Source organism: Filicampus tigris, chromosome 19, assembly GCF_054856515.1.
Source record: "Filicampus tigris isolate MCC_2025a chromosome 19, RoL_Ftig_1.0, whole genome shotgun sequence".
In the NCBI taxonomy this organism is placed as follows: Eukaryota; Metazoa; Chordata; class Actinopteri; order Syngnathiformes; family Syngnathidae; genus Filicampus; species Filicampus tigris.
The window spans coordinates 4,371,274-4,393,801 of NC_141235.1; the positions used below are offsets into that span (position 1 = coordinate 4,371,274).

Here is a 22,528-nt window from a genome sequence, read left to right on the forward strand (position 1 = left end):
ATCTGTTCTACCGTTTGACTATTGTACACCGACTTATTTATTGAACATACATATTTGACAAGATCGATATCATACCTCTGGTCAGTAATCCAGACTTCATGTTGACGTTTCTAAGGATCCAAATCTCCAATCACACCCAATTTCCTGCACACTCGCCTGCCTGTCTAAATTCTAAGTTTACTTCTCCATCATTACAAATCGTTGAAATTCACTTAAAACGTGTAATCGCGAAAACTATCAAAATATTTACACTCACGAGCTGCATTCGCAAAGGTGAGGCACGCCCCGCCGCATGGGATTGTGGGACAGAGGGTACCAACCTTTTTTTTTTTTCCAGGTTACAATAGTTCACGATATCGTCTTCAGGCGAGGAAGATTCAGCTCTGGACATGTCGCAATATAATTTATGCAATGCAAGGAAACACTTGTCCGTCAACAGGCCGCACACGGAACCAGATAGCTAATGAAGGTGACATAAAGACGTGAATCGTAACGTGCAATACATTTAATTCCACATTCAAATGTAGTCAGTCGCTTGACTGAACCACGAATGATGACTGACAACCAAAACAAAACAAAAACTTTATTCACAACACACATGTATAATATATAACAATGCAACAAAAAAAAAACAAAGTCCGACTACTAAAAGCTCAAATGTTACATTTCAATGCATGAGATTCCATTTTATCGTTTGTTACCTGGAACGAATAAGGAAAACTCGAATAACAGTTTAATTTGAATTTTTTTTTTTTTTATACAAGACAAAAATGGAATACAGCACGAGACACAATGAAATGGAGAATTACCCCTTGGGATTGCTGTTATTGGATCCCAAACCTTGAATTAGCAATCAAAGCATTTTTTTGCTGAATAAAGATGACGTGAAGGTCATCTTCATAAACAAACGTGCTTTTGGGCAAAAATAATCGTGTGAATAGCTGCTTTAAGTGGCCTTAAACATGCAGTCTACAATTGCGTCATCTTGAAACTGGACCCTTCATTAGGAACACTTATTGCATCTATTGAAGTGGCCAGTGAGCATTTAAAAAAAAAAAAAAAGCAAAGGACTAAAAAAAAAATCAAACATTCAAGCTGAATACACAGTTAGGAGATTCTTGTTGATTTTTTTTTTTAGGAAACTTATTTTGAAAAGGGGCAATATCGGCATGTAGAATCAGCTGACCGATTAATCGGTCGGGCCCTACTGTATATTGGGTTGCATATGATCCACGCGCAAAAGATACATTCATACATCAATGCATATTACATATGAGAGCAGGAGAGGCCGACAGGGCCTTTGCGCTACTTGCTGATATTTTAGACATATTGCCATTAAATGTGCGGAGGGCGGAGCATCAACAGCAGCATGTTGGTCATGCCGCGCTCAGTGACATCATCAATTGAAAGAAAAAAAGAAAAAAAAAAAAAAAGGAAGGAAGAGGGGAAAGATGGCGAGACATGAGAGCCGTGCACCCCCAAAAGGCGGGATGGTGCCTCAAAATGTCCCGCACGCAGAGTGAAAGACGTCTTTGTTTGTTTGGGACGAGGATCAAACGCCGGAAGATCTGAGGAGGAGACGAGGAAGAGAGCAGAAGAAGGAAAAGGAAAAGGAGTAGTGATCAGCAATAAGAAAGAAAAAAAAAAAAAAAAAAACGGGAAAAATGGTGATTTATTGTAATCGCATTTTCTCAATGTTGGCAGTCCAGTCGAGAGGTGAGCAAACCAGCATTTGATGTGTTAATACAAAAAAAAAACCCAAAGTACTTCAGCCACAAATGCTGAACATATATTACAGTGGATATAAAAAGTCTACACACCCCTGTTCATATGCCAGATTTGTGAGCTACAAAAAATTAAAACAAGAATAAAAACAATTAAAAAAAAAAAAATTTTAATTCCACCATGAATGAACCTATAACCTGCACAACTCTACTTTAAAAAAACAAAAAAAAGTGGTATTTGAACAGGCATGTGTTGACTTTTTGTTTCTAACATTTCTAAAAAAAAAACTGAATAGCAAAAATGACAAAGCAAGCTGGAATAATGCGGAATGTTAATAATATACGGCGGAATGGTAAATACAGCATACGTGTATGTGAACTATCTGAACTAAGTTCAGGACTCAAAGGCGGGGTCGTACCTTCCTCTCCGGATGTTTCTGGATCCGCAAGGTCGAAGGCAACAAGATGGAGAGAGACACAAACAGTTGAGGCTCAAAACAACGCGAGGCGGGATCATGCCACGGAGCCCAAGCACACCTGAACAACAATCTTTTAGAGCGCCACGAAAAATCGAAAGAGGCTTTGCACGGCATGCTGGGAATTCATCGCATTCAGACTCCAATCTATTCGCTGCCGCGGCAACAAGCAGCATTCCAGCACTCGCAGGCACTAAACTACATTTTGATGACGTTGACAAAATGGCGGCAGGTGCGCGTGCGCGCTCTTACTTGAATCCCCATCCGGTGCCTCCCAGAACAATGGCCGCCAGCAGGATGGCACCGGCCACCGAGCCAATGATGATGTTGGTACCACTCGGACCTGCAGAAATCAGCAATACAAATATTGAAGGATTGTGGGTAACGAGCCACATGCTGCGTCACCCTAGTCAAAATGATAAATATGTAAGGGGCGGGAATTTTTTTTTTTTTTATTATTGTTTTTATGTGGTGGGTGAAAGCAAATTACAGTAACTTAATGGTCGAACAAACCATTATTCTTGACTTTTGATTTCAAAACTAATTGTCCGTCAATTTGCTGTGTACTGTGTACGTGGCCCGCAGCAAAAATGACTTTTGACAGCCCTGCTTGGACTGAAAAGCGACCTTTGTACTTCTCGGGTCCCTCGGGTGGCGTGGGAACAGGAATGGGGTCAAACACGCTGCAGTCTTTCCCGGTGTAGTCGCGATCGCAGATACACTTCACCTCGTTGCTGCACGTCTGCAAGGGTTCAAAGGTCAAACGTGATCAGTAATCACAAATAAAATAAAAAAAAAATTGGAGGGTGTGTCCGTCTCACGCCGTGATGCGAGCAGACGCGCGCGACGGACGAGCCGGGACACATGCTGAGGTTGAAGGTGGCGACCGGCAGGCAGCGGCGTTCCAAGCACATCATGTTGGGCCCGCACGGCGTTCCGTCGTCCACGTAGCCCAGGTCCGAGCCGTCGTCCAGCACTGCGTGACCGCCCCTTTTATTGATCCCAAATCAAAGAAAAAGTCAACTTATAACTAGCGCTGACAAACGATTAAAATTTTGTAACAAATTAATCGCGACATTTTCCATAATTAATCGCGATTAATCGTGTTTTTCAACTACAATTTTTCACAAAGCGTGGAACCGATATTTACTTGAGTCAAATCTCGGAATCAATATGGAAAAAAAATTCAAAGTAGGTTTTGATTCAAAGAATGTTCTAATATCTTTGAACCTTCAATACGATTCTTTCCCTGTAAAATACAACAGTTGAACGATACACCAAAGACGTACAACTAATATGGCATTTGAATTTGGCTTTGCAAAGTGTGCAAATTATTTTGGATTTCTCCAACGAGCAACTTTTTAAAGTAAAACTAAGGTAAAAGCCCATCTTTGTGACATTGACTCTCCTCTAAGTTTGGCTGCAAAGTGAGCGGAGATCACAGACTGAATAAATTGAGTTAACTGAGTTAATTTTTTTAATCGATCACCTGCAGTCCAGGTATCTGTTGTGATGATAGATGGTCAAACTGGTGAGTTTGCCCTGCAGCTCGCCAAAGCTGGGCTTTTCCGTCACGTTGGTGCACAGCAGCAGACCGCACAGGACGTCCCTGAATTAAAATATATAAATAAATAAATAAATAAAAAACAGACCAATTTTGTTCGCCTTGCTGCAAAGTTGATCCAAGTTTTCCCAGTTTCAAAATTCTACACACAAGAGGCCACTCACTGCTTGTTACAATGCATCCAACCCTGGCCGCCGGGCTCGGGGCCGCAGTTCCCTTTCTCGGTGCCCTCGGAATTGAGCTTTTCGTAGCAGAACCTGTCAGCGGCGTCTGAGGGGGCGGGGGCGGGGATAATTGATGAAAAATCATTCTTGCAAAAGCTGGGCGTTTGGCTAAAACTTACTGTAGCCCCACAGGCTCCTGCACTGGCCGTCTCTGGTCTTACAGCGGCCTCCGTAGCAACGGCCCTGAGCGGGAGGAGGTCAAAGGTCACGGTGGAGGAAAGTGGAGGAGACGCCCGTTGAGCGGGGGCGACCTTACCTGGCCGGCCTCGCACGTGTAGCCGTCCAGTTTGTGGACGTTGTGAGGACACTGCCGGGCACAGAATGCACGGTGGACATAAAAAGTCGACACACTCCTCTTCTTGTGCCATGTTTTGATGTAAAAACAACTGATTAAAGCAACACTGTCATATGTCAGTTTTTGTTGATTTATGGCGGCGCCATGTGGACAAAAGCGGGAGTGTTTGGACAAAAGTCAACCACATTTCCAATAGTGTCGTGAAATCCTGAGCTTTCGCTCAGTCCCATTCAACTACTTGTAAGTCAATGTTTCATCAAAAGAGTTGGGAAATTTTGTTATTAAGGTTGAATTCTTGCCCAGTGCTGCTTTAATGTGACATTAATTGACAGAGAGAAAAAAAAATGTTTTCATACCTGGCTGGAGTCCCCGATGCACGTTTCAGGGATGTCACAGTCGTTGACGGCCTCACGACATGTCACGCCTCTCAGCTCATACTGGGAAGACAATGCGTAGGGCGATGTAGCGGACATCAACAAAACGTTAGCATGCTAGCATGAACTTAGCGACTAACCTTGCAGTCCCTGCAGCAGAGGCCGTTGCTGCACATTGCATTGTGGGTAAGCGTGCACTTCTTGCAGCAGTTGGCCCCGTTGCGGGCGCACCCCTGCGAGAGGCAACTTTACCGCGTGTACCCGATAACAACCGCTGACGCTAAATGGAGATTGAGCGGGTGGTTACCACGAGTGTGCCGCAGTCGCACTCCTCGCCCGGCTCCACGTAGCCGTTGCCGCACTCGGGCGGGTCCAGCAGCTGCAACGTTCAATGGCGGTTTTAGCCCCAAAAGACTTCTTTTCCCTCACAACTTTTTTTTCCTTTCCACAAGATGGCGCCAAAGCAATGGCTATTGGAGAAATTATTTGCTTTGGCGCCATCTTGTGGCATCTCGGTGTCAAGCAACAACGTTTCGAGTTTCAGGTTTATTGACGTGAGCGGCGGAGCTTTATTTTGCCGTCAGGAAAGTAGTTCTCAATAGAATAAATAAATAAGGAATAAAATAGCAATCATTGGACTATTATTTGAATGAATTTTCTCTCTCACCTTGCTGGGCTTGTTGAACAAGCAGCTGCCGCCGCCTTGCTGCAGAAAGCGGAGATATTCGTCGACACTGCAGCGAGAGAACTTCCTGGGCAGGTAGTAGCTGAGTGATACAAACCAAAAACACAACAGTTGGCACGTACGTTTGTGAGACGTTAGAAGACTTATTTGTACTTACCCAGTGTCCTCCATGATGCATCCCAACCACGGGTCTGGGCACCTGCAGTCTCCTGGCCACACAAATCATTAAATCTCAAAACTAGAGTAGCGGGTCAGTCCAGAGTCATTCATTAATTACGTAAATAATGGAAAATTTGAAATGAGATGGTGTTCATTAGAAAGAAGAATAACAGCAAGTATTTCACGACAACCTATATTTTGTTGAAAAACATTCAATGTTGTTCTCTACAATCCTGCTTTTTATGCCTACAAAGAAGAAAGAAAATTTTATCATCTATATATTTGGGCATGATTATTGATGTATATTGTGAGTAGGGGTGTGGAAGAAATTGATTTGCCAATATATCGCGGCCGCCCAATATAATATCGTTTTTTCAGCTTCTAATATCGATTTAATGATGATTTAATTCATTTCTCATCTCAACATGTAATTTTGATATTAACTGGCTAGAACATCAACATATCGTGATATCGCAATATCGTGATTATATCGTATCGTAACATCCTTGCCAATACGCACCCCTAATTGTGAGACAATAAATGAAGATTGTTAGTTTGGAAAAACAGGACTTGCAAATATTTGGGGAAAAAAATAAAATAAACATAAATAATAATGAAGTTGTACTACAGAAACATGGGCCACTAAAGTTCTTGCAGCTAACCTGCAGCAGGTCTGTCCTTGTTCCTCAGCATTCCGATGTTCTGGCCCAAGCTCTGGCACAGCGTGATGGCAACCGGCCCCACGGCGCCAAACTGAACACACAAAGCAAATTCGCGCTCGCGGGGGAAAAAATAGAAAATAAACAAGGAAGTTCGGGAGGGCCTCACCTCGTTGATGCCGCCGCCTCTGTTGAGCGAGCAGACTCCGCCGATGTAGGCGGCCTCGCTGCGGCCGCTCATGAACGTCCTCCCGCTGCGGGGACACGCGAAGCGTGAGCGGGCGGGCGGATTTTTTTTTTTTTGCGACGCCGGCGGAGGCGAGGGAGGGCGGCAAAAAAAAAAAAAAAAAAAAAACCTACGAGAGGAGGTGCACGGCGTCGCAGCGCTCGCGGACGCTCGCCTTGCGGTACTTCATGAAGTCGCGCAGGGTGAGCAGGGCGTCGTCGCCCACCGAGATGCGGTTTTCCGAGGACCAGGTTTCCATGGCGACCAGGACGATGCGCGTGTTGAGCTGCTCCTTGTAGATCTGAACGAGAGTCATGACAGCCTTTCATGATTTGATGGGTTTTTTTTGTGCTCAGGCCAATGTTGAAATGAGTTGAGGAGTTTCCCTTCGACATAAGTAGTGCTTTTTCGCCATCTTGGATCACTACACTCACAAATGGTGAAGACTTTTCCCTCTGAAACCAATTATTATTATTAATATTATTGACAGCTATATGTTATTGAGCTTTCGTGTGATATGTCAAGTCACGTGGTCCGCTGGCAGGGTGGGTGTCAGCCGGTTGCCATGGAAACCACTGAGCCCGCCATTGTATTTTCCAGTAGCAGCATCAACTATCATCAACGACTTGATCTTTATCTTCATGATGGTGTACTATATTTTTAAAACAAGAAGCCCCCTTTTGTGCGTGTGCGCAGGTGAAAAATGACTCACCGCATCCGCCATGTTGACGACCGCTTTGGCGAAGTTCTTCGTCTTAGAGGTCGAGCGACGCTGCTGGACGAACTGGAGAGGAGAACGTGCGCTGCTAAAAAGTGCTGCACGGTTGCCGAATGCCTTTTTTTTTTTTTCTAATAAAACAAAACGTTTCAGTACTCCAGCCGCTTGAGGGCAGTAGTGAGTACAACGTGGCTTGGCTCCGTACCAGTGAGGACGTGGCCCATCTACTAAGTCAATTATCTTAAATTCTCCCCGTTTGTCTCAGAAATGCATTAAAAAAGGGAGAAAAAGTAAGAGGGGCATGGTGACCAAGTACATTATTATTTCTTATTTTTTTTAATAAAACGAGTCATCCTCACCAGTTCATGGTCATTTACGACCATCAGCTCGATGTATTTGGTCTCCGTCTGCACTGTGCGCAGACCCCGACGCACCTGCCGGGGACAAAGACGTCTGAAAAGCAGGCCATGGTGGAAATGGCGAAAACCGACGATTGTACGTTCACAACTAAGTAGGGAAACTAGCTTACTGAATTTAAAAAAACAATATAATTGCAATTTCTTTCTGACTCGATATTGCAATTCAATATGCTTTTTATTTTTTTTCTTTCAAAGTCAGGTTTAAATTTGCTGCACCGGACAAAGAGAAATTCTGCATACAAATGAAAAGGAAAAAAAAAAAAACTTAATAGAATATGAACGACTGACTTGTCGTTTTGATCGTCTCGGGCTGCTGGCAGGCTTCTCCTTGGCCGCCGGCGCAGACCAGCCGTCTCCATCCCGCCTCTTCCCGTCCGCCTCGCCGCCACCTGTCTGCCCTTTAGGCCGGGTGCCGTTCACGCCGCATGCTGGGAAACGCAGACGGGATGGCGGGGGGAGGGAAAAGACGAGTGGGCTTAGTCATCAGCCGTGTATTTTTGGTCGACGGGAGAAATCAATAGCGAGCGCATGGGACGCGGAAGAAAACAAATGAAAGGGGGCGGTAACAGGATGCGAATGTGAGGACACGTCCGGATAGGGTAGAAATTGAAGACGGGGAACGTCATTTCAGCCGTAAGATGTAACGAGAAGAAAATAACGAAAAAATGATGATCGGGCTGGCTATGCAGCAATGCCTTGAGATACAAATTTAATTTGTTCCTTTCTTTCTTTCCTCATTCAAACTAATGGAAATTCCATTCATCCTGAAATCCCAACTTGTTTGCTATCGGCATCGGTGTCAACTCCTCCAAGCAGCGTTATTCTGCCCAATAAAACACTTGACGCGGTTCATTTTCCCCGTCGAGGAAGAAAAACGCAAATCATTTCATCCGCGGAAATAATTGACTTCCACAATCGGGAGTTGCAGGCCTACCCGGAGGTGGAAACAGGAGGAGGTCGATGCGAGGCGTGCGATACACAACGTGGTCCACCTGCAAAAAAAAAAAAAAAAAAAAAAAAAGCAAAAGTTAGATTGCACTTGATATAAAATATCCAAAATGTTCTAAAAACCACAAGAAAGGCTTCTGTGAGGAGAGCTGGGCTGATGCATAATTCATCAATCAATCACTCAGCGGGCGGTCATAATGGCACATAACACTCGCACACCGGAGCTGGGGATGAATACTTTATGAAAATCGGACATATAAAGCCAAGGGCACAACTATTAGTGGGGGGTGATTGTGAAGAAGGCCCGCTATTGATCCGCCTTCCCTCCTCTATGTAATTGAGCTCCATTACCGAAACAAGATGGAGCTCTTCCACTCTCTGCCATCACTTTTCACTGGTGCACAATCGCACCTCGCCAAAGTACTGGAAAGCACCTTAAAAATTTCCGGGGGGGGGAATTCCATCGACGATTCAAGCGCCTTTGTAAAGACTTCGCGACCGAGAGGGATTCGATGCTAATTCCATCGGGACTCACCTCGCCGCTGCCCGCGGGTTCGATCCCGTACGAGACATTCCCGTCGGAGAACATCCCCCTGGAAGGAGTACAACCCAAATTGTATAGGGGGAGGGGGGGGGGGGGGCGTCGCAACATGAGGTACAATGATTAAGAGGCTGTGCGCACTTATGCAACCACATTATTGGAGTTGTTTATTTTGGAATGAGTGTTTTTTCTCTCACCACAAGCCGTGGCAGGTGGAAACAGCCACCCAGGATTGGGGCAGCCCTCGCACGCGTCCGTGGTAGTAACAGTGTTCCCCTCCCTGGGCAAAGAAGCAACAAAGTCATAAATAGAGAGATAGATAAATAAAGAAACATTGCGAATAACAACAATTGAATGAATGCAATAAACCAAAATACAGCCAACCAAATCATCTTTCCCCACTGAAATGAATGGCAATGCAGTTAATCCGTTCCACCACCCACCCCAAAACTATATTTATTTATTTTTTACTGGTTTTTCATAAAAAATGTACTCAACAGGATTGTATTGTATAAAAACACTCAGTAAGAACATTTGATCTCCTCATGTTTTTTTTTTTTTTACACTTGCCAAACCATTTTAACGGTGCATTAGCGCCACCAACTGATATTGTCCTTCCGCTGCTAGGAAACCAATGTGAATTGATGTTGATCGCCTTTTAGGTTTGCCTCCACCATCTTGCGGTGAGAGTGTTATCTCAGATTTTTTGCTCCGTTTCTCATGGACGTCATTTCGATTCACTGCCAGTGGCATTCGTTGAGGACGAAAAATAATTTCCATCACACAAAGGGGGGGGAAACGGCGGGTAGGGGTGGAGGTGGGACGAACGAGGCGGCCTGCAGGACTTAGCGAGAGAGGGCTAATAAATAAAAAAAGGTGGGATAACAAGGCTTAAAAGGAGGCGCTGAAATTGCCTGACGCAGCACTCCTCGATGAACGTGGACGAGGAGACGCACCGTTGTCATATAATGGACGCTGGCAAGGGCAGAAACACATTACATCAAGATGCACAGTAAGCCCTCATCAATCTGTCAGAACATATCGTCAGTGGAGAGGACATTTGTCAGAAGTGCATTAGCATGTAGCGCAAAGACAAAAGCAACGTAACCGTGCTTGTATCCATTAGGGAGTACGTATGTCCTTATTGTTTCCCGGCCGTGAGCGACAATATATCTGCTATGTTGTCATATGTCAAAATGTTCATTCAACCTGACACTGACACACTTAAAAGGAGTCCTAATTCAATTCCTTTGACTTGTGTGGCTTGTGACTTGCAGTGGTCACCAGCTCAATGAAGTCGTGGCAGTCCACGGGGATCAATAAAGCAAAAGCGGGCACACAAAGCCAGAAGAATTTTATTGGCAGGTCATTCACGTGGAGGTAAATCAAGGCGGCGATGGCAGGAAGGAGAACAGCTGTGTACTTAACGTTCCCGGGAATGTCAGCGGGTTTGAAAGTTGCGTTGTGTTGTATACCGGATTTGTTTTTGAGCAGATAAGTACGAGTATGTGAAATACCCGAGTGGGCTCCGCAAAGGTAAACGTTAACAAATGTGACACCCTACATCCCTTAGTGTTACGACAAGGGCTGCCGTTCTTAAAATGGTGCCAGTTTGTTGGATGGCGTTCCACAGAGATCTGTTCTAGAGCAACGATTATTTACATATTATTATCTGACCTTGATATATTATTGAAAAAAAAAAAATCATTTCACTGACGACTTCAATAATTAACAAACTTGAATGTGGTACATTAAGTGACAAGACAACATTTTAAAATACAGACAAGGAAAACAATGGAATGCAAAAAGGAATTACTACCCCAATAATCAAGATATTTTACTCTAATAGCATAACTACCCAAGAATTTTTTTTAAGATACTGTCACAATTTCAATAAAAAGGGCCAATGTGATTGATAAATTGTGTTCTTTTCTTCATGTCTGTGTAGTTTCTCATTCATCCAGGTCATGATAAGCCACGAACGTTGAATCAAGGCATCTGTATTCAAAAATGACCTAGTCAATTATACTATTCGGCTAACAATATTGTTCAAATAATACAGTACATCTGATATTGTCAAAACGCTATCAAAACAGTTTGTTAATTCGTTTTTAATTAAAAGCAACAACAAAAGATACAAAAATAAATCAATATACTTTTTTTTTTTCAGATTTTTTTCCTGTCGGTTTTTTAAATAAATTGTATATTATTTCTAAATATATATTTTCAAATCCATTAGTTGCACAGTATAGCACAGTTTACGTGAGCTCAGGCTACGACTTCCCCTCCACGCCTCCGCCCATATCATATTGTATTTATTGTACTAATCTTTCTTCATTATCATTCCACTAATTCAAACCCTTTTTATACACCCGGAAGCTCCAGAGCTACTCCTACGATTTGGTTTAGCTCCGGAAAATGGAGCCTATTTGAATTCCCCTCACGCCACCGCCAAGCAGACACACTGTTGCTTGCTGCCGATTACCATGACAACCGTCCACTGATTGGTTCGGTGCACTGTGGCGGAGGAACCCGCGTGCGGCGACAGCGGGAAGACATGCGCTATTGTTTATTTGTATTCCGGAATACGACGAAGAATAACTGTCTGTTGGCCATTTGGCACAAGCGTCTAAACGTCCTTGGCAAGGGACACTTTGGCGTTACCTGAATCTGTGACGGCTGCCCGTCCGCTTCAAAGTGTCTCTCCACATAGTCTGTCGATAGGAGATGACTGAAGATGAGAGAAGGACGAAAACATGAGGGCCCGTTTTCGTTTTGATTATTGGGTATCACTTAACACAGTGTTGGCGACGGTGTCAGTGCAAAATAACGTCAATACTGGACACACACCGGCACACCCAGGACACGCAGTCGCGTCGATGGAGTGGCTTTACTTACTGGTTGAGTTCCAGGTCGAGGATAAATGAGCTGCCAAAGGCCTCCACTAGGAAGCTGCTCTGAGCCAAATGCACGGGCTGGTGGCAGAGCGAGAGAAAGATGGTAAACAGCAACAAAAATAGGCAGTCCATAAAAACTCTCAAATCATCTATTATCTAATTTTTTCTCAGTATTGCAATTTAGATTACAATATTTTTTTTCAGGGTCCTCTTCCCATGTATTGTGAACATTTTTGTGTAAGAGATTTAGAAAATTGAGAGAGGGAGTGAAGGAGGGGCGGGTCACCTCAGTCAATGTGTTCTAACAACATGGTATCCTTTTACGCTTGTGTCCCCTTGTAATATCGACCTCTAAAGGTCATTCACGTGATTGTTCCTACAGAGGACCGTCACATGAGGCGGTGAGACGGATGATATGTACTCATGTGCTACGTGAGGGGGATCTTGAAAGCACCCACCTGTGCCCCCGTCGAGTTCTGGACGCGAGTGTCGAGGCGGCTGTGGAGCAGCTCGTCCTTGGAGTGGATCTGTTGCAGGAGCCTCTTGGGTTGCACCAGATCTTCAGCGGGGGGCTGCAAAGCCTCGCTCAAACCTACAGGGACATCAGTGTACTTTATTTTTTTTACAGTGTGAAATGGAGAACCTACCTGCATAACTAAAAATGAAATACAACTTCAGAGAAACTGTGATAAAAAAAATGAAGATCTTCAACCCAATCTGCTGGGTCAAAATGATTAACCCAACCATGGGTAAAAGAAACCCAATCTGTTCAAAAGTAGGGAAACAACCCAGCATTTTTAGTGAGTATTGTGACAATTTGCCCCTGGTAATAGACATCGTTCATTCAATGCAACGACCACACCACAGGACTCGAAACTAATCACGCCAAGTAATTCCGTTCAAAATGCAATTCAAAAGCCAAGCTCACCCGTCACGGAGCACCGTGCAAACACTGCGCCGAACAGCAGGCATCTCACCGCCTGCATGGTGCTCACATAGTCCCGCTGGCGTCCTCCTCGGTCAAGCGAGCAAGCAGGAGGCGGGCAACCGGGAGCGTTGTGGACGGCTGCCAGACCGAACGAACGCGGTCCCCAGTAGACACCGTTCGGAGCGGTGTCATCCGGCGCAACACTCAGGTGGGGTCCATGGAAGAAGATTTAAACGGTTATTATATCTTCCTCCACCCGTGTCTGTAATTGTGTTTATGAGAGACAACGTGAGCAGAGGAAGTTACTTGGATGGTGCTTGGAGCTCCTTGTGGAAGTCCCCCGAGCTCCCAGCAGAGAAGCTGGCGCGTTTCAGTACTCCAGCCGCTTGAGGGCAGTAGTGAGTACAACGTGGCTTGGATCAGTACAAGTAACGACGTTGCATATTGACGTCAATTACTTTTAATTCTCCCCGTTTGTCTCGGAAATGCATTAAAAAAAGAAAGAAAAAGTAAGAGGTGCATGGTGACCAAGTGCAATGATTCCCAACATTACAACACATTGGTTTGTTGAAGAGGAGAAACTTAATTTCACTTAATTGGTCCCAAAAATATTTACAGCACATAATTTCTTTGTTCATCTATCTTTGACTGTGACATTTTGTTCAATTAAATGCTCTACCACTAGATGCACCTGTGCTGTTTCTGTAGATATCAGGAGACGTCGCACAGTTCTGTATTTCTAATATTTATTAGCCAACTTCTTACGTTACCGCTCCCGGTAACCGCCATACAACGTACTGCTCGCGCATGCGCTCAAGCCACTCTCTGTGTCCATCTCCAATTGGAGCAACCTGACTATTTGGCTATTTCAATGTACCTTCTGTACAATTAACTGTTTGGACTTTCAATGTTGTGGGGTCGCAGATTTCTTTCACATCCACTGTGGTGTTATATAAAGGCAAATACTAGTACTGTATTATCAACAACAAGGGACCACTGAGGAATAATGTTTACATCAGCTGACCTTCTCTTCTCCTGCACACCCGCCCTCACCGATTGCTGCTCTCCATTAACTCTCAAGCTGAGTCAGCCTTTATAACGCAGGTAAATCATTTCTACAGTCAGGGGTCATTTCTTGTAAAAACTGTGGGGAAATATTCGAGTTTAAAAACACTATTTATTTAAACGCAACACATGGAATTTTACTTCACATTCAGTCAGATGATTTGGGCCCGCCTCCAAAATGTCTTTTTTTCATATTGATTCCATCCTACAGGGAAGTGCGAGGGGGCTCCACCTTTCCAAGCGCTTTGCATGTCGGACCATCAAGACAAACTCAATTGGGATCTGCTCCAAAGCACTTAGAGTAATTGTATAATGCCCCTTTCAGAAAAAAAAATAACTCATTAAAGTCCCAGTGTGTGTTTCCAGACAGCTGATGAAAGACTGATGTCAGCACGATAACACTGGCAGCAGCTTCGCAGATGACAAAAATAACCAGATACGTGAACGTGAATTAGATTGTTTTTTAACAGGATCATTTGATGGCCCGTTGGCTGTGTGTTGCCCGGCTCCTGCATTAGCGCGTGAAGGTGTCTGGACGACTCACAAAGTTAGCAATATTGGGCTTTCGGGTGAAATTTCAGGATGAACCTAAAAAAAGTTTGCGCAATTATTTATTCACTGGCTTGCTTTGAAGCCTGCCCAGCTTGTTTAGTGAGGAGAGACGCGCAGCTGTAAACGCTTTTTTCCAAGCGAACGCACAGGGTCCAATGAGGTCATCATAACGATAGTCCATCAAAGTGCACCAGTGAAGTACCTCAACAATTTGCACCGGCGCCCGCGAGAAAGCCGCGGGCTATTCCGCGGGGTCGGCCGGCCGCAGGGCGCTGTGCAGCCGCGACTCGTAGCCGGCGTCGGCCATCCACACGCACGGCCGGTGGATGAAGTCCGTGTCCGGCTCGCCCGCCGTCACCTCGCCCGGGCCAGAGGGCGACCCGGTCTGCGTCGAGCCCAAGCCAGACAGCAGCTCACGGTCCCAGTCCGATTCGGACGAGGACGGCGAGAGCCGGCCCACGTCCGGTATCAGGGACGGCGAGAGCCGGCCCATGTCCGGTATCAGGGACGGCGAGAGCCGGCCCACGTCCGGTATCAGGGACGGCGAGAGCCGGCCCACGTCCGGTATCAGGGCCGGCTCGATGCACGCCGAGGTGGACTGTTGGCGGTCTTGACTGGGGAAGCGTGAAGGGACGTTTGAAGAAGGCGACCATCTCGTATCAACACCGTGACCCGACACTTTGAATGGAGAGAAGCGTCGTCGCTCTTCCACAGGCGGGCGCATTCTGTCTATTCGCGAGGCATTTCCATTTGACGGCACTACTTGAGCTGAGGCCCTCCCAGAAAAACACCACTCGTCCTTCGCCAAGATATGATTCTCGGACTTTGTGAGGTCCTTGCCTTCTGTCCTTTTCCTTTTCCTGCGGTTGTGGTCGCAGCTGGAATACCGACGGCGTTTTTTGGGGTTTGAAGTCGCTGGGTGAGATTGCTTAAAAGGACACGGGGCCTCCGTAGGGACTGGACGGGAGCCTTTCGCTTCTTCCGTATTGGACGCTGCCGCGGACGGAAATGGCAGGAAGGAGACGGGAAAAGGTCCGGACACACTTACCGTGCTCTCCATTTCACATTCGTTATCGTCAGTGTTGTAGTTCTGAGGACTGAGGATAGGCGGTTCCGAGTACAGACGACGGGGTTCCGTGTCATCGGGGGTGAAGTCTTGCGGGCTGAGGACCGGAGGCACGGCGTACGGGTCAGACGACAGATCTCGCGTAGCAGGCCAGGGGGAGAGCGATGGCGGGAAATGGACGGGCGGCGCCATGTCCAAAAGCGGCGAGGGCGCGCTGGCGGTGCGGGTGAGGTCATCAGGCTCGGGCCGCTGGGCGTCAGTCGATGTTGGAATTGGGACGGGCTCCATTTCCGCGGGTGACTTCCTGGACTGAAGCGGAGAATTCTGAGGAGGTATGGAGAAGGAGGATTGCCCTTTCAAGGCCTGGACTTCAAGTTGCGTCTCGGCGTCAGTCAGGGGCTCAAGTTCACAATTGTCTGGGATGGGCGAAGCGGCCGGCAGCCTACGAACGCAACATTTGGACAAATGAGCCGCAATTTATTTGACAAACAAGCTTTGTTGGCATGAGTGATGCAATTGAGATGTCAGGACAACACGAGTGAGCCAGGCTCACCTATTCAGGGCGACGTCAGCTTGCTCTGAACGATCGAGGTCAAACGCGGGCACCATTTTGACCACAAGTTGCTCCAAGGCGCTATAATTTGAGGTCTCCGCCGCAAAAGCGCGATGCTGATCAGACCCCAGGTGCTGCGACGAGACAAAGAAACACAAATCAAATCACGCAAGTCCAAAGAAGTCCGACAAAAGTGGCGGGGGAAAAATGCGCACCTCAGCCAGGTTAGCGAAGGACTGAAGGCAACATTCACAGTAAGAGATGTTCTTTTTGCGCCGTGGCCAAGTGGACAGGCTTTGAGATTTGTCCTTACTGCGGCTTTCCACTTTGCTCTTTGGCCTGATCGGGAAAACAACAGGACAAGAAAATACAACGGTCATCACATATTCGCGGTGGAATTCATCATGAGGCAGGCGAGCGAATTTGCCGGGCCAACCGTGATCGATTTTCTCCTCGCGCCGTCTTGTCAAAGCGAGGAGGGGGCGGAGACTCGAAGGGACTGAACCGGCCCAGGTAGCACAACGAGGGGAAGCTCATCGACTGCATATGCAAGGGCTTGTACTTCCTGGTTACATATAACAATAAAGTTGTTTTTTTTTTTTTGAGTGATGCAGCGAAATTACAAACGACAAAAAATACCACAGAGAAAGTTTTAAAAGGATCTTAATACGCAAATAAGCAAAAATCAAGGATAAACAAAAGCACATTTATTTCAAACCAGCAAAAGCGTTTCATCTGCCGAACAATTTCCCTCGTCTCACTTCACTTGCTTCTGTAATGTACAAGCATTTAGGCGAGAGCACTTCAATTAGCACAAATGAGAGGCGAAATGAAAAGAGTTGTTAGCGTACACGTCCCCTGCAGGAGCTCCACTTGGAAATGCGATCCGTCTGGGTTCGGGGGAGGTCTCCCCGGGGGGGGGGGGGCCGCAAGCTCATCATGTTACTTTCTGCTATTTTGTTAACGGGCGCAATAAAGAAAGTCAAAACTTCTCCACTCGAGCCCTGTGCGCTACACTTGCACAGTAGGACAGCCGGGCTGAGCTACTTTAATCCAAAATTGTTTTAGTCATCACACTGGCGGCAAAAGAAGCAGACTTGAAAGGGTTCCTTTCTACAGTGGATGCAAAAAGTCGACACAAAGTAGTCCTGTTCAATTATTTGACCTAACCTATCATCGGTAGTTGGTCTAATTTTTTTTTTTTTTAACATCACAAAAACCTGGCATATGAACAGTGGCGTGTAGACTTTTTTTTTTCTTCACGCTCACCTGCTGAGATCTTCAATTTTGAGGAAAGGAGATCTCAGAGGCGCAGCTGTCGGAAAAAAAAAAAAAAAAAAAAGGCACATAAAATTCAAGCAAATGACATCACAATATGAGCATATTTACGCCAACTTCACTGACCTTTGACAACATGACAAGAAGACTGCTTGGTGGAAATCCTCTGTGGAAAAGGCACAACATCCACTTAATTAGACACAGTTGCGCTTTTTAGCATTACATCCATGTTACAGATTTCAACTTTGAAGTTGTCCACACGATTTCCCTCTCTTACCTCGGCTCTGCTGGGTTTCGCGACACGCTCGCCGTTCAGCTTCTTCAAGTAAACGAGAACATCTGTGGCAGCGTTAAGGAACGGTACATTTCAAAGACAAAAGCAAACATTTATTAATCATCGCTCTACTTTTCTGCTTCAACCTGGACCAGGCCTTGAAGTCAGCACTCGCAAGGCGCCACCTGCTGTGAGCCGAGGGTCACTGCGCCGGGATCACAGCGCACACGTCACATTTCATTGCAAACTGCATCCACTTACAGTCCACGTATTGCAAACGAGTGCAAAGGATACCATCCACGTGGACAATGCTCACTCCCCATGAACGGGCGTTTGCCAACACGTTGCTCGCCTGCAGCCGCTCCTTACAAAATAAAATCAAAATACATTTCTGTTCAGGACAAACGGCAACGGAGTAAAAAGCCTGCAGATAACCCGACTCACATTGTTGCGAATGGCTTTTTCAAGCAGGGCTTTTCCTCGGCTGTCGCAAGCCTGGAGAAGACAGGCGGACAGTAGTAAATTGACGAAAACACTGACTTACAGTGCGCAACAGACTTGACATTTATTACCTGATACAGGTGGCGAGTGACCGCAGTAATTAACGATCTGTGTTGTACCACCGGCTGAGGAGTGACCGCTCGCCGCTTGCCGCTGTCAAGGACACTTTCTCGCTGCTTGACGGGCCGCTGAGGCTCATCGCTCGTCTTGCTTGCTGCACACGTTTTCTCCTCCAAGCCCTCTTGATTTCCCGTGACCACAAAGCTCACATCTCTGTGGAGGAAGCTTTCCACCCTCTTTCAAAAGAAGAAAAGATTCATTTTTTTTCTGGTGTCAACAGTCCTCCGTGTGGCTGATTAATATAGACGTATAACCTACCCCTCCAAGGAGAGAAATGGCTTCCAAAAGCAGGGCTGCAGGACGTTTCTTCACATTGTCCAGATAGAAGGTCTTCCCCTCTAGTTTCTTCTCCCCAGGATGAAGTTTTCCCAAAAGTCCCGGCTGCTCTGCACACTGCTGCAGCATGATATTCCTGTGGGTTCAGGGTTAAGTTATAAAACATAGTGTCACTTCTTAACCCTTGTGGCCTATGTGCTATGTAATACCCTTTGGACACCTCATGGGAATGTAGACAAATGACTAAAAATCAACATTTACAGTTTGTTTTTTTCCCCCATGTTGAATCCCTTAATGTCAGCCCTGATTAAAATCGTCAAATGTGATGACACCTCTAATATAGTGTTATCGTTGTTGTTTATATTTTATTATCGTTATTAATCGGTTGGTCTTTTAATTAAATACTAAAAAGAACTTACTGAAACATTTTACCATTTGAAATTACTTAATATTTGTCATGTCTCAGGTTGTAACAGTCAAAGTGGTCGTCGGATGAAAAATAACGTTTGAAGTACTGTACATTCGGCGGACATATATTTTCAAAACTCGTTTGTTTTGTGTGCATATGAGTGTATTGGATATTCTTGTGATTTAGTTTGAGATCTATTAACAGTGCATGTAAATGACTAAATGGCGTTAAACATATAAAAGAAGCAATGGGAGCCAACAAAGCCAGCCAACTCAGTGCTAGTTCTCAGAGCGGCTAAGCTTGTTAGCTGCAACTTGGACTAACCAAGCCGCGTCTGTCAAGTTTACTCGATGGAAACGTTCAATTTGGAACCCAAATATATTTGGTCTCACCAGGAGAAATCAAATCCCCGTTACTGACCTTTGTGAAGGTTTTATTTGATGATTTCTGGTTTAGTTGATGACTCCAAAAGGTTGACGGACGAGAGCTACCGCGGATTTTTTAAAAACACCGGCGGAGAACGGGTCACTTCCGGTACGATGTTGCATTCGAGTGCCCCCTACAAAACAGGAATTTTCACGACTTAGATGACATGGAAATACCGTAGTTATTCTTTGTAGACTTCAGGTGGTTTGTCGGCAGATTTACTTGATGCTCGAGGTGGTGGTCGTTGGGATGCCATTTCTATGAGTTTACGGGTGAAACGTTCAAAATTCATTGTACTTTAACGAACTGCGTTGTGATGTGCAGCCCAAGTGGGATGTGGTGGATTCAGGTGCAAGCAGTCACAAACTCAAAAATTCGAACTCAACGTCAGTCAGAACACACGGATTTTCGCAAGTGTTAAACTTCCCCTACTCGATTAAAGTCAAATTTCCAGCTGAATTCATCCTCTTCTTCAGCGTGATTCTTTCCTTAGGTGCTCACATACGAATGAATTTTCGTGGGAAAATTTGGTCCGATTATTGCCACTCTCTAAAAATAAAAATAAAATACTCTAATTACATTGAATGAATTAGAATTCAGTGAATTGAATGCAGTGGAGGACTGACATGCTATTTGGTGACCATAATGCTTGTAGGGTATAACTACGAATTGTAAAGTGGACCTACCTTACTAGGACCATGGGATCACAGGAGGCTGTGGAGCAATTCGTTGAATGGAGATGATGAAATTTTGCATCAGGCTCTAGGAAGAATAACAAGGAAAAAAATGGCAAAAAAAACATGGACAGTATACATTCATTTTAATAACAAATTGGCAAGAAAATAAGACTGAAATATTCCAAAATGTGACTCCAACATTGTTTTATGTTTACAATATTTATGTTCTTTAAAATGTTATTTTCATCAATCAGTTTTGGCACTGTATAATCTGTACAAAAAAAAAAAAAGGTAGCTTCTTATTGCATAGCCATATGTTAGTGGCACCAAAATGACGCAAAATAATGCGGCATCACTACTGAAAATAAGGCACTTGCGGTAACCTCACAACATGCAAAACTCTTGGCAAATTCAGTAATTTAAATGTCGATGCCTGCATTAGTGACATGTTCAGATCCAACCAGCATCCTTTCTCTTTTCGTCTCCGCCGGGGCTGCCGCTCCCGCCTCGGTTTGCCTTGCTGGGGCTACGCTTGGCGTGTCTGTGTTCACCGGGGTCACATTCACTGGGGGCTTTGCGCTTTTTGTCACTGAGGCTCTGCTGCCCGCCAGCCTCCTTCCGGGACTGAGGCGAGGTGGTCTTTTCGTGGGGGCCCCCAGGGGCCGAGGCCTTGAGGTCGTCTTTAGCGCTAGGTGGCGCTCTTCGTGGGACGCGTTGACGGCGTTCTGTTGGCACACTTTATCTTTGGTCAGTTTGCTGACCGGGAGAGGCTGGCCGTGGGGGTACATCATGAGGGGCTTGACGACCATGTTGTACTCTGGTGGGGCGGACGATGTGCTCCAATCGGAGCGAGACTTGTCCTGTCTCTCTGCCCCCCGTGTTTTCCCGCTTTCATAGATGGTGCAGATGCCCAGATAGATCATCTCCCAAACGTTGAGGGCCAGGCAGAGGAAGGAGACGGCGTACATGAGGAGCAGGAAGATGGTCTTCTCCGTGGGCCGCGACACGAAGCAGTCCACTTTGTGGGGGCAGGGCGAGGACGCGCACACGTAGGTGGCGGGCACCGCCAAGCCGTACAGGCAGAACTGCATGATCAGGAAGCCCACCTCCAAGATGGAGCGCACCAACAGCTGACTGACGTAAATACGCATCAGCCCGTCCTTTTTGATGCGTTGCCTGACATCTTGGCACGCCTTGGCGTCCGCTTTGGTAGCGCCTCCGCCCTTGCCCTCCAATTGCGCCTTCTCGCTGACGGCGGCTTCGTCGTCGTCGTCGTCGTCGTCGTCCGGCGCGTCCACGGCGCCGTGCTGCTTCTTCTCTGCCCGCTCCTCGGTGACGGCGATCCTGTTGAGGGCGTAGCCCAGGTACAAGATCGAGGGCGTGGCCACAAGAATGATCTGGAAGACCCAGAAGCGCTCGTGCGAGAGCGGCGCAAAGGCGTTGTAACAGACGTTCTGGCAGCCCGGTTGAAGCGAGTTGCACACAAAACCGCTCTGCTCGTCATCGTAGATGGACTCCCCGCCGACGACGGTCAGCACGATGCGGAATATGATGAGGACGGTGAGCCAGAGCTTACCCACAAATGTGGAATGGTAGTAGATTTCATCCAGCAACCGAGTCAAGAACCCCCAACTCATTGTCAAGAACACCTTCTGTTACCTCCCTGTGGAGAGAGTTTTATGATCAGCATTGACATAGAAGGCCTTTCTCAAACCTGAGACAAATTGCCATGGCGGATTTTGCGTGGGTCGTTTTTAGTTATTCTGTTTAATAACATAAACACTGCATAGACGCTGACTTGAAAGGGTTCCTTTGAAGGCATTTGGATTTCAGTGGATACAAAAAGACAACAACACATACCGTCAAATATCTGGGTTTTGTAAAACAAAAAATAGACCCAGATTTTAAATCAAGCTTGTATGTGACCTCTTGTTATTTAGTATTTTTTGGGGGTTTATTTTGTATGTCACTGATGTGTCACTTCTATGTGCTGATTTCTTTTTGTCCTTTTCTTTATTGTTGATGTTATTGTAATGTGGCTTCTTCTGACCTGCCAGGGACAGCAGATGGAAAATAGTCGTTGGCTAATTCTGACATATTTACATGTAAATATTCATTAATATGCACTGTCCCTTTCAAATAAATAAATTACAGATGACTCATAGCTTGAATTCCAAATTTCTACAATTTCCGAGGGTTCCTTTACAGTATTTACTGTCAAGTTGCTCATGATTTCGCTCTTACCTCGGCTCTGCTGGCTTTCACAATGACACGCTCGCCGTGAGTTCAGCTTCTTCAAGTAAATAAGAACATCAGTCCGGCAACATTAAAGAACAGTCAATTTCAAAGACAAATCAAACATTTCATCATCACCGCTCGAGTTGTCTGCCACAATCTGGAAGATGCCTCGAAATGAGCTCTGGCAAGGCGCCACCTGCTGTGAGTTGAGGTTCACTGCGCTGGGATCACAGTATGTGCATTCAGTAGTTTAAAA

General features: G+C 45.7%; 2 protein-coding genes and 1 pseudogene across 5 annotated transcripts; all 3 read right to left on the reverse strand.

The window, feature by feature from the left end:
• Positions 1–569: 569 nt before the first annotated feature.
• Positions 570–13,869, reverse strand: LOC147128988 (disintegrin and metalloproteinase domain-containing protein 11-like). Of its 3 annotated transcripts, none has more exons than XM_086016392.1 (27): positions 12,838–13,869; positions 12,368–12,501; positions 11,911–11,987; positions 11,677–11,743; positions 9,210–9,292; positions 9,007–9,064; positions 8,458–8,515; positions 7,812–7,951; positions 7,464–7,538; positions 7,099–7,170; positions 6,521–6,687; positions 6,330–6,414; positions 6,164–6,254; positions 5,500–5,551; positions 5,325–5,424; positions 4,965–5,036; positions 4,798–4,890; positions 4,640–4,720; positions 4,245–4,295; positions 4,108–4,171; positions 3,929–4,034; positions 3,690–3,809; positions 3,022–3,190; positions 2,828–2,942; positions 2,453–2,543; positions 2,144–2,261; positions 570–1,568 (listed from the first exon to the last, which is right to left on the reverse strand). In XM_086016392.1, exons 1-27 carry the CDS (start codon positions 12,893–12,895, stop codon positions 1,377–1,379), a joined length of 2,589 nt encoding a protein of 862 aa, XP_085872518.1. In that variant the 5' UTR covers positions 12,896–13,869; the 3' UTR covers positions 570–1,376. The 3 variants fall into 3 exon arrangements, with proteins under 3 accessions (XP_085872518.1, XP_085872520.1, XP_085872519.1); XM_086016394.1 differs by having other exon boundaries at positions 1,410–1,568; positions 2,144–2,161; XM_086016393.1 differs by lacking the exon at positions 570–1,568 and having other exon boundaries at positions 1,579–2,161.
• Positions 13,870–13,994: 125 nt separating this feature from the next.
• dbf4b (DBF4B-CDC7 kinase regulatory subunit) lies at positions 13,995–18,658 on the reverse strand. The gene is made up of 11 exons (XM_086016395.1): positions 18,505–18,658; positions 18,198–18,422; positions 18,070–18,120; positions 17,920–17,989; positions 17,629–17,690; positions 17,478–17,517; positions 17,343–17,388; positions 16,510–16,638; positions 16,289–16,412; positions 16,074–16,207; positions 13,995–15,962 (listed from the first exon to the last, which is right to left on the reverse strand). The coding sequence occupies exons 1-11, from the start codon at positions 18,649–18,651 to the stop codon at positions 14,696–14,698; spliced, it is 2,295 nt and encodes a 764-aa protein (XP_085872521.1). The 5' UTR covers positions 18,652–18,658; the 3' UTR covers positions 13,995–14,695.
• A 1,502-nt stretch (positions 18,659–20,160) lies between these two features.
• On the reverse strand, positions 20,161–22,428 carry LOC147128990 (gap junction gamma-1 protein-like; annotated as a pseudogene). The gene is made up of 2 exons (XR_015082516.1): positions 22,279–22,428; positions 20,161–21,697 (listed from the first exon to the last, which is right to left on the reverse strand). The product of XR_015082516.1 is annotated as a gap junction gamma-1 protein-like (transcript).
• Positions 22,429–22,528: the final 100 nt, after the last annotated feature.